The following is an 11484-nucleotide window of genomic DNA, read 5'->3' on the forward strand; positions in this document are numbered from 1 at the left end:
CAACTTTTGTAGTATTTCTGTACAATTCGTCTTTACCTCTCTTAATGCTGATTTTATTGCCACCACGTTTCTAGGATTGTGGACCTGTTTCCAATGCTTTAAGGTGTGTAAGAATGTGCTGGGCTGATCTGTCATTCTGTCTAGCCAAACACTTTTCCTTAGAACAGTACTTAGTCTCAGTTGGCTGAACGGCCAGTTTGTGATGCAGAGTGATGCCAACAGCACAAGTTCAGCTTCCTGCTGAAGTTACCATGAAGGACACTCCTCCTCAACTGCCCCGCTACCTGAGGTATGGTGACCCTTGGGTTAGATCACCTTCACCAGTCACCTCTCTCTAAAGAGCAGCCCTATGGTCCCATGACTAAATGGTGAATTTAAACTTACATTGTTCAGGAAAGCTTCCTGGTATTCTGGTACAAAGTTTAAAAATCACACTACACCAAGGTTTGGTTGTGTTCTGCTGGAAAAGCACAGGTCAGGCAGCATCCGAGGAGCAGGAAAATCAATGTTTCGGGCAAAAGCCCTTCATCAGGAATAGAGACAGGAAGCCTCTGGGTGGAGAGATAAATGGGAGGGGTTGGGGCTGGGGTGGGGGAAGGTACTGGAGAGTGCACTAGGTGGATGGAGGTGGGGGTAAAGATGATGGGTCAGAGCGGAGAGTGACAGATATGTGGGAAGGAAGATGGGACAGGTCATCAGGATGGCGTTGAGCTGAAAAGTTGGAACTGAGGTAAGGATGGGGGGAGGGGAAATGAGGAAAGTGGTGAAATCCACATTGATGCCATTGGGTTGAAGGGTCCGTTTTAAATATGTGTATGAATGTAAAGGGTATAAGTCTGAGAGAGGGTGGATATCGCTCACACATATGCACACACTCTCCCCGACACTCATAACCCCCCCCCCCCACCTCCCCCCGCACACACACAAGTTTGTGGGGTGAGTGTATACTTGGAGAATTACATTTTATTTTGCTCAAACTGCAAGAATCCATGTAAGATTCTGTAAATCTGAAGTTTTTGATTAGAATCAGTCTGAACATTGTGGCACAGACAGTCTCACACCTTCAAAGCATTTCCTGGACTGACATGACACCAATTGTTAAAGTTTACTTGAGAATGTAGCTTTAAAAAAGCTGAAACCAACATGTTCATTCTAAAAGGTGAGAGATTTAACAAACAATCCAGGTCTTTTTCAATATATGATTTCAGTTATATCACACTAAACTTTTGCTATAAATTCTGTCTTATGATCTTATACTCCACAACCACCTGATGAAGGAGCAGTGCTCTGAAAGCTAGTGCTTCCAAATAAACCTGTTGGACTAAACCTGGTGTTGTGATTTTTAACTTTGTACACCCTAGTCCAACACCGGCTTCTCCAAATCATGGTATTCTGGTCAACATCTAACATTTTCTTAAAACAAAGAAAATAGTCAGCAGGTCTGCCAGTATCTGTGGATATAGGAATAGAGTTCCTAGTTCAGACCTGCATCTTTCATTTGTCATAATGCAAGTTTTTTCTTTTAACTTTTTAAGTGTCATCCCTTGATCTAGCCATTAGATGTCACTGTGCATCAATTAGAAATGTTGGCATGTCCTTGTGTTGCTCAGCAGCACTACCAGATGGCTGGGGTTGAGTGCTACAACTATTTTAAGTCTAAATTATTTCTGTGCTGTGACAAGGGGAGATTTTGAAATCAAGAACAAAATGTCAGCTGTGTTGGTTGGATGGCTGATTTGTCTTAGAGTGACACTAACAATGTGGGTTCAATTCCTGCACTGGCATAGGTTACCGTGAAGGACAGCCCTTAATATTTGGTTTGATTTATTATTGTCACATGTACCTAGGTACAGTGACAAGTTTTTTTTTGTTTCGTGTGTGATACCAGCAGATCATAAAGAGGTCACTGGGTGATTGAACAGAGTGAGGAATACAAAGTTGTGGTTGCGGAGAAGGTGTACAAAAAGCAGGATCAATTTGAAATTTGACAGGTCCATTCATAAGTCTAATAACAGCAGGCAAGACACTGTTGTTGAATCTGTTGGTATGTGTGTATCTGCTTTATGGAAGAGGTTGGAAGAGATTACAACCAGAGTAGGAGGGGTCTTTGATGAAACAAAACCAGAAATTGCTGCAAAAGCTCAGCAGGTCTGGCAGCACATGTGGAGAGAAATCCGTTAACGTTTTGGATCAAGTGACCCTTCCTCAGAATTCATGATGTTGGCTGTCTTTCTGAGGCAGTGAGAAATGTAAATGGAGTCAATGGATGGAACGTTGATTTGCTTGGTAGACTGGGCTGAGTTCAGAATTCTCTGTAGTTTCTTACAGTCCTGGGCAGAGCAGTTTCTGTACCAAGCTGTGATGCATCCAGATAGAATGTTTTGCTTTGCCTGAGGTGTGGTGATCCTCTAATTAATCCTCCATCAATTATCCCTATCTGGTAGGATTATGACTACTTTACATTTTACTTTTATCTAATGTGATAAATGAAGGAGAATGATTAATGTTTGTTCAATTTAGAAACCATCACTTCTAGTGTGCATTAAGTACTAAAAGAAAACAAACAATTATGGAAAAAAGGGTCACTTGACTTGAAATGTTCAGTGTTTTCTCTCCACAGATGCTGCCAGACCTGTTGAGTTTCTCCAGCAATTTGTTTTTATTTGCACTAAGAACTCATTCGTTCATAAAATGTGCTTGCTGAATGACTAATAGCTATGTTATTTTGAATGTTCTATTCATGCCTGAGCTATATCCTGCCATGGTCATGCATCAGTGCTCCTTCAATAACATTAAAGAGAACCCTGATTAGAAACACATCTTGTGAGCATTTATTTGTCAGATCTGAAGCATTTTCTTAGTTGGTGAATTAAATTGGTTATATTCTCGATTTTATTTTCATTTTGAATGAAGTGTGGCACTAATTTGTGCTTAAAAATAAAGCACTGCTCCCTAAGTGATTTAGAGTTTAGACTTATGCTTTGAGGCCCTGATATTGTATACAGTAATGTCCTCCCCTGTTAGGACAAAAAAATTGATTGGCAGGTTATTGTCTGATTTCAGCTAATACATGGTGACACATTTTAAGACCGGGGAAAAGCTCCAGTCTCCTCAACTGGGCAAAACTCTGTCTATAGCCTCAATAGAATTGAGGAGCCAAAGCTCCTGATGAGGTTGGCCAAATGCCTGGTTTTGTTCTGGACAGTCTAGGTTTTAGCTGGTCTGACCACTTTCTGGTACAGGAGTATTTTCCTGACCTAGTGTTTTGTGCCTCCTTTTTTTTTCTTCTAATTTCCTCAGTGAAGCATCAGCAAGAGTCTGTGCTAGTTTCTCTTTTGCCGTTTCTGCCCCCTCCCCCCCCCCCCCCCCCCCCCCCAATCTTTGTCACACTTTTTTTTCCTGCACCCACACCCCACCATCAAAGTAACTGGGATGAAAGAAAATGTATTTTTAAAAATGAAAGATGGTGGTTACGTAATGGGTGGTGAAGGCATGACAGAAAATGCTGCTTTCTCATTTCAAAAGCAAATCTGTGTGGAATTTCTGAAAATGGATGCCTCTGACTGAGAGGTCCAACTCACTCAGCTGTTGCCAGCTCCAATGTTTCTCTACTACTCTCTGCTGCTTGGGCCTCACCTCCAGGGTGAATACCAGTCACATGTTCAGTGCTGCAGGCCTTCTGTGCAATGGCTGTGCTATCCTGGTCTTTGTTTCTCAAAAACCCACCTGCCACTCCAATCTGGTCAGTGAATGCAGAGGCAGTGTACCAGCTGTGCTCTCCACTTCCCCTGTCTTGTAACATTTTTTTTCAGCAGTTGGGAGCACCACTCACCTGAAGGTTTTGGGGCCTGGAAATGGTGCAGACGCCTGAAAATTTTCAAACTGGGGAAAGTTTCAACTGTTAATCAAATTTTCAGTTTCTTAAATTTTTTTCAACTATGACACCAATTTGTTGTTGAATTCTTCTTTCTAGTTTCCGAGAGGAGGCCAAGACACGACAAACATGTGCAGGTAATGACTGTGCAAAGTAGATTTAAAGATTGAAGTTTAACATAACGTCTTCACCATTTATCACTTTTGGCAGAAAGAGATCGCAAGTGTTAAATGTTGGTGGAGGCACTGGGGAAAGTCTCCAAATGACTTTGCACACTGATAAATGTTACAGCCTTAAATAAATTCAAATAGTTTGCAGCTGTCGATATTTAGTTGATATTGGCCTACATACAATTGTAAGATCATAAGAAATAGGAACAGGAGAAGGCTGTTTAATCCTTTGACCTGAAGCTCTGCCAGTCAGTCAGATTGTGGCCTCAACTCCCCTTTCCTCCTCCCATAATCCTCAATTCTTTGTTTTTTGTCAATCGATAATCTGTTTAACAGTCTTGAATATATTCAATTACTCAATCAAAAGAATTCTAAACACTCCATGACCCTTGGAAAAGAAATTCCTTCTCATCTGTCTTTAAATGAGAGACCAGGAAACATCATCTTAGCATCTACCCTGTCAAGCTGATTCAGAATCCTCTGTTTTTAGCAAGATTACCTCTCATTCTTCCAACACCATGAGTATTAGTCCAACTTGCTCAACCTTCCCTCCTACGATATGCCCATGATCCCTCGAATCGTCCTAGTGAACCTTCTAGGTACTGGTTCCATTATAAATGTGCCTTTCCTTAAGGTGACCCAACTGCATCAAGTACTTTAATTGGTATAATGCTCTGAACAGTTGAAGTTAGACTACCCTACTTTTATAGTCCCTCTCCTTTGCAATAAAAGCTGACATTTCATAACCTTGTCTATTAATTGCATGAATTATCTGTTCATACATACTGACTGTGATTTAAGTCTTAGTCCTAAAAGTTTAAGACTATTACCATTTTTAAGTAACAATTTTTTAAAAAACAACTAGGTTACTTATGCAAGTTAGTTGGTACACATTTTAAAGTTTGAGTTTTTTTATTGTTTGGTTACTGGCCGAACAAGCTGAGCAAAACAAAGCTAATTCAAAAAGAGCATGGCAAAATAAGAACAATGTTTTACTTTTGTCTTGTGTCTGTAATCATCATATACCGTAATTTGTCTGGTACAAGATGCTTGGGACCAACTCGCTTTGGTAAAATGCATAACTGCAAGTCTGTGAACCAGAAAACACCATTGATGGTTTAAAATAAAAGATACTAAAATAAGTGTAAAAAAGAAATTCACTTATTCAAATATAGTATCTTCCAAGTTCTACACCCAAAGTACAGTATTAAAATGTTGCTTGGGTGGTCAAAATCTCCAGACAATTGTTTTCCAGAAAATAAATTTGTATACTAGAGTCTGTATATTTTAGTAAGGTTACTTAGAAAACACTGACACTTGCTTTCTTACTAAATAATTTTAAGAGAAATGATTGGAACAGTGAAAGACAGTAGCTGACCATAATCGGGGAAAAAACAATGTAATATTCACTGGAACTAAGAGCAAATTGAGTTACAAAATGTGGAAGAAATTACATTCATATTTATATTTACTGCACTTGTAGCATTTCAAATGAATTATTCTCTGGATTTTGCTTTCTGTTGTTTGGATGAACCAGCAATCAATTTCAGCAAAGTTCCACATACTGCATACAGGTGAATGATTAGTTAATGTGCTTTTGTGTGTAGTATTGGTGAAGAGCAGAATGTTGGCTAGGATAATGTGAAAACTCTGTTCCGATTTAAAGAAGACAACTGTTATATTCACCTGAACTGGGCAGAGAGAGCATTGCTTTGATATCTCGGCCAAGGAAATGCACATCCAAAGATGCTCCTCCATCCTGAAGCATCAGGCTAGATTATTGTTCCTAATATCGTCCAGAGCTCATGAAATGATAAATATGCTTCTCCATATTTATTTTATCTAGGGAAAAGTCTTGTTTCCCAGAAGTACCATACTAGAAAATTGTGCTCTGGATTTTACACCGATGGCAAATATCACAATAAGGCAAAAAGTAATTATTTTTTTTACACCAGTATGGCTTTCAAGTTCCAAATTACATTTTCTTTACTTCTACAGTCAAGGATACGTGACGATTCTCATCCCTATGATGAAGTAGCTCCTGACATACCATTATATGCTCAAGTTAATAAAAAGAGGCTGGAAGATGTCCATTATGCTGAAGTTCATGTTGTTCAACAGGGATCTCGAAGCACTCTCAAGCAAGTTAAGGCAAGACAGAAAGAAAACGCAACAGAGTATGCGACCATTAACTTCACTCCTGTGGTAAAATATGACAGAAAAAATGGGACTCTAGTATAAAGCCAAACAGATTTTGTGTGGCTTAAAACAAAATGGATCTTTTGTATTCATTTGAAAGGACACTAAGTTAGCAGTTGCAAAATACGAAACTGGTTGTGACCTTGCCAAAATAATAATTTACCAATAACTGGAGATATTTTTATGGATGCTCACCTTAACCAAAATGAGCAAAAATTGCAAATGTATTACTGTATCAATATTACAACACTCTCATGACACACTTTCTTTGGCTCGTGATTAAAAGATGTCATTCTTAAAAATATGCTTCTTATAATGTGCCTTTTACATGACATATCACACTCCAGAATGGGGGGGGAAAACCCTTTGGAAGTGTTTTTACTTGCTGAACTATAGTGTGACGTTTAAAATGATTCCTCTTTAAGCCATTTTTCCCAATTGACCAACAGTTTATATTTAATAAAAATAATTCAGCTGTCTGGGTACCTCCAAAGTAATAATTTAACTGAGATTACAGAACCATTGCGGGAGAGATGATTTGATATATATCCTAAATGTTAGATAGCAGATTAAAGGACTAAGTGCTAAGGTTTTAGCCTTTTCTTAATGCATATCAGTCTTGAACTGTAAAGTGGTTCTAGTTTCTTACAAGATTAAGGTACAGATTTTAAATTTTTGGTAGTTAAATGTAACTTCCGATTGAGCCCATTCACTACATGTAACTTTTCACATGTAGTGACTCTCGGTACAACAACTGAAGGGAAATGTCCATTATCCATCCTGTATCTTTGACCAGAGCACACATCTCACTGATATTGTATACCAGTCTCTCAGTTGATCATTGGCCTGGGTTGATATTACAATGTAAGGAATGTTCCGTTAAAGCTTGAGGCTTTCCTGCTGTCTTTAGTATGTGAAATGCCCAATGATATTAATATAAGCTTATTACACTAGTTGCATACACAGTAACTAGCAATGTAGAATATTTTTGTAATATTGTGGATATATTAACAACTGTTCCATAAGAATGGACAAGTTCTGATAGTGAACAAAAATATAAAGCCTTAATGAAGATTTCAAAAAAATGTTTTAGTACACTACAGCCATCTTTATGTTCCTGTCCTTGGTTAAGTGGCATTGAATCCTAAATTGAAAAAAAATGTTATCCCATCCTTAAGTCTTGTTTGGGTATGCTGTGATATGTACTAGGATAAATTTGCACTTGATTAAACCTTATTTGATGAGTTACCTGAATATTTTGTAATGACTTGTATGCTTAAAGCACTTGATTGTGTACAGATATTGTAAATATATCAATTTTGAAAAGTACCATTATTATGTTTTTATTAGTGGTATGGGGAGGAATATTCAAAGGGTCAAGATGGTCTTGGGGCCTGAGTGTGGGCACAGATTTGAAGATCTTTGCCCTGAAAGTCATCTCAGGATTCCAATGCCTTTGGGACTGTTCTGTATTTTTAGCATTTTTGAGGTACGTGCTCCTTTGGTCCGAGCACTACACCAAACCTTGTCGTCCATGGTTGTTTTCAACCTCATGGCCTTCTGTAGAGCTCCTGCTCTAATTGGCAAAGCAGCAGCAGCCTTCAAAATGGCTGCTGCTGGATTTGGCACTACACTTGCCTCCTGGTCCATTTGGACATTAAATATTTTTTAAAATGTGACATGGTAACAACATGTGTTGGGCCCAGAATTCACCTGAGTGCTGAAATTTTTCAGTCCCTGACTGCTAAAGGTTGGCAGTAGTCAAATCGATTTTGAGATGTTCAGATTGGATTACAAAATACGTGGTTTCTTTATTTAGTTTGTACAATGATGGAAAATATTTAAGTCTGATTTACTTCAATTATCACATGGAAGTTACTGCTGTTCTAGTGTAGAAATGTTTGATTTTTGAGCTGGATTGATCAAAATATTCTTGTTACATTAACACAAATGCTCCAAAATGGTCAAAGATTACACAAGTGCACCATTGTAGATATTCTACAAGAACTGTCTGTGTTCAATAAGGATAAAAATATTTGAATGAGGAGGCATTTTGTACATCCGTCTTTGTTTAAAATCACTCTTTGTACAAACCTTCCATTGCTTAAGATTAAAATGATCCGTATTAGTTGCAAATCTAAATTTATTTTTATTTTTATATCACTTCAAGACACTGGGGGGGGGGGGAAGGGTGGATTGACAGGGTAGACAGAAGTTGTTTCATTTGGCTGGGAAATCTGGGACACAGTTGCAGGATAATGGGCTGATTTACTTAGGACTGAAATAAGAAGGCATTTCTTCAAAGTGTTGTGAATCTTCAAACTTCTCCAGTCCAGAGTGATATGGATACTCTGACTTATTCAAGACTGAACTAGTCAGATGTTTTTAGTCTCCAGTCAGCAGGAAAGTGGAAACATGGCCAAATGTTGACCATTGTACTAAATAATGAAGCAGGCTCAATGAACAATATAGCCTATTCTGCTCCACTATCTTGTGGAACAGAAAATAAATTACTAAATTAATCGGTTTAGTTGAGATTTGAACATTGGCCTCTCATTACTTCTGAGTAATGCCATGAGAATGCTTGGTCTGCAGCTTATTACCTCAACTGAAAGACAACAATTATCAACAATGCAGCTCTTTTCAGAAAGGTACCAAAGGACTATGGAGTTCATTAGTGTTCATACTATTCCTTAGACAGAGTAACCTAACTACTTACCTGAGTTGTAAGTATGGCTAATTCCTCATGGGTTGGGGGGAAAAAAAGGGCAGATTTATGCTATCAGGAAGATTTGTTTTGGGAACTATCTGAAATACCTGTAGTTCTGGTCTGGCTTAGGAAGGACCCTCTTTAAACTCTAACTGGATAATGAATCCCCAGTCAGTAGGGCCATTCATATCAATCAGTTATGTGGACAAATTGCATTCACCTTTTGGAATCAGACTTATACATTATCTTAGTTTATTACTTTTTATAATTTATTGAAAAGGGAAATAAAGAACATTTGTTGAATAACCTTTTAAATCCTCAAAGTGCCAGAGAGCGCGTGCCCAACAGATTTTCTTGTGATCTTATCACTGAAATAGTTATCACATTTATATTGTAGGAAGGTTAGATAAATGTAGGTACCACAAGTGAAAGCCATACCAGAAAACACCATACTTAAATATCAGTCTTAATTTTTCAAATTAAGGAACTTGAAGGAATTTTATTTTAAAAATTAGTTTAGTATCATTTTGTCGCAGTCCAGTGTAATGAAGTTGAGGGGGGACTGTACCTTTTTAAAAGAATGAAAGCTGGCAAGTGTCTGAAGGTGCAAAGTGTACTGAACATTTGAAGATGTAACATTTGAGCTGTAACTTCGATGCATGAGTTGTTTTCGCAGCAGTTTTAATTTAACCAATCAGTTTAAATTATGCCCCATGATACTAAAACCCAATCAAATTTGGTTTGTTGTCAAAACAATAAAATTCAATGAGATGACCTGATGTTTTGGGGTATAAAATGCAGGCATTTTGAACAGTTAGCCAGAGAAAGAGCACCTTTTTGTCATTGTCAGACAGACTGCCCAAAAACACTCAAAGATACCTTTTTCTTAAGAAAAATGTGTGTAACAGAAGACTAAAGATGACCCAGGGAGATCTATAGAGGATCAACACCACTGTCTAATTTTTTATTTTGAAAGTTGATTTAATGTAAATTTAACAGGGGCTTTAGCGGATCAGTATATTGTTATAGAGTGGGAGGCAGATAACAAATCTTTTAAGGAGGTAAAAACAATGATGGGAGATGCTGGAAACCAGATTCTGGATTAGTGGTGCTGGAAGAGCACAGCACCTTCTGACTTTCTAATTTTCTCCACCATTTGCTGTGCACATTTCAGGAGTGTGATGGAATACTCCCCAGTTGCCTGGATAAGTGTAGCTCCAATAACACTCGAAGCTTGATATAAATCGGGACAAAGCAGTCTGCTTAACTGATACTGCTATCCACCATCTGCTATATTCACAGTGGCAGCAGCGTGTAGCACCTATAAGAGGCTCTGTAGCGACTCACCAAAACCTCCTTCGGTAGCCCCTTCTAAACCCATGAATTCTATCACCTGGAAGAACATGGTTAGCAGATGCATGGAGACATCACCACTTGTAAATTTCCCTCCAAGCCATACACCGACCTCACTAACCATAACTGCAATTCTTTCACCATTGTTGGATCAACAATGCAATACAGTCAAACAATTTTAGAGAAGGTTAAAATGTATGAGGTCCACTGGGAAATGGAAAAAATAACAAACAATCAAATTAACTTTCATAGGGCTTTGAAGATCTGCTGACTTGCCATCGTTACTGAGTTATTGATGTGGCATTACAAGCTTTCAAGGCATAAATTATAACACTCAAATACTTGGAATTGGTGAGCAGCGTGTCCCTGAAAGATGTTCGCCGAGCTGGAAGTTTTTGTTGCAAACGTTTCGTCCCCTGCCTAGGTGACATCCTCAGTGCTTGGGAGCCTCCTGTGTTTGACTGAATTTGACTGGGACAACACTACCATTATAGGGCAAGCCAAACAAAGAACAGCCAGGGAATTCCTAGAAGCATGGCACTCATCTACAAACTCCATCAACAAACACATAGACCTGGACCCAATATACCGGCCACTACAGCGGACAGCTGAAACTGACAACCGGAGGCGGCAGGGACAGGCCACTATAAATGCCGGAGGAAACACCACAGAAGCGCTTCACAGGAGGCTCCCAAGCACTGAGGATGTCACCTAGACAGGGAACGAAACATTTGCAACAAAAACTTCCAGCTCGGCGAACAGAACCACAGCAACGAGCACCCGAGCTACAAATCTTCTCACAAACTTTGTCCCTGAAAGAGCCTAAAATGCTGAAAATGCTGCCTAAATGGAGAACATTCCACACTGGAATTAAATTGAACACTTCTGCATGAAACTACACCTTGAATCATGGAGCGTCTCCGCTTACATTTGCGCTGATAGTCAAGGAGTGAAGCAGACTGTGATTAGACGAGCAGCAAGGAGGTGAGTGCTGAAGTTAGTGGTAATGCAGCTGGAGGATACTGGGATGGGTGGAGAAAGAGCAGCTACAAAGAGCTGGTGTGGGAACAGCAGTTGCAATATGGGGGAAGAGGGGTTGCAAAGGAGACTGAGCAGTTCTATACCTTTCAAGAAAAGAATAATAGATGCCATTCTAATGAACACTGTCAATTAGCTAA

At 38.9% G+C, this 11484-nt stretch overlaps 1 protein-coding gene across 2 annotated transcripts in view; it reads left to right on the plus strand.

Moving 5' to 3' along the window:
- LOC122540653 (uncharacterized) overlaps positions 1–7572 on the plus strand; it is a 29858-nt gene extending 22286 nt beyond the window's left edge. For both annotated transcript variants that reach the window (XM_043676665.2, XM_043676664.2), the window contains exons 3-4: positions 3974–4011; positions 6043–7572. In XM_043676665.2, the coding sequence (XP_043532600.1) occupies positions 3974–4011; positions 6043–6285 (281 nt within the window). In that variant the 3' untranslated portion in view covers positions 6286–7572. The remainder of the gene's footprint in view (positions 1–3973; positions 4012–6042) is intronic.
- The last annotated feature ends 3912 nt before the right edge of the window (positions 7573–11484 follow it).

The sequence above is a fragment of the Chiloscyllium plagiosum genome, unplaced genomic scaffold (assembly GCF_037043375.1).
Source record: "Chiloscyllium plagiosum isolate Xiang-an unplaced genomic scaffold, Cpla_swu_hap1 HiC_scaffold_29, whole genome shotgun sequence".
NCBI lineage: Eukaryota > Metazoa > Chordata > Chondrichthyes > Orectolobiformes > Hemiscylliidae > Chiloscyllium > Chiloscyllium plagiosum.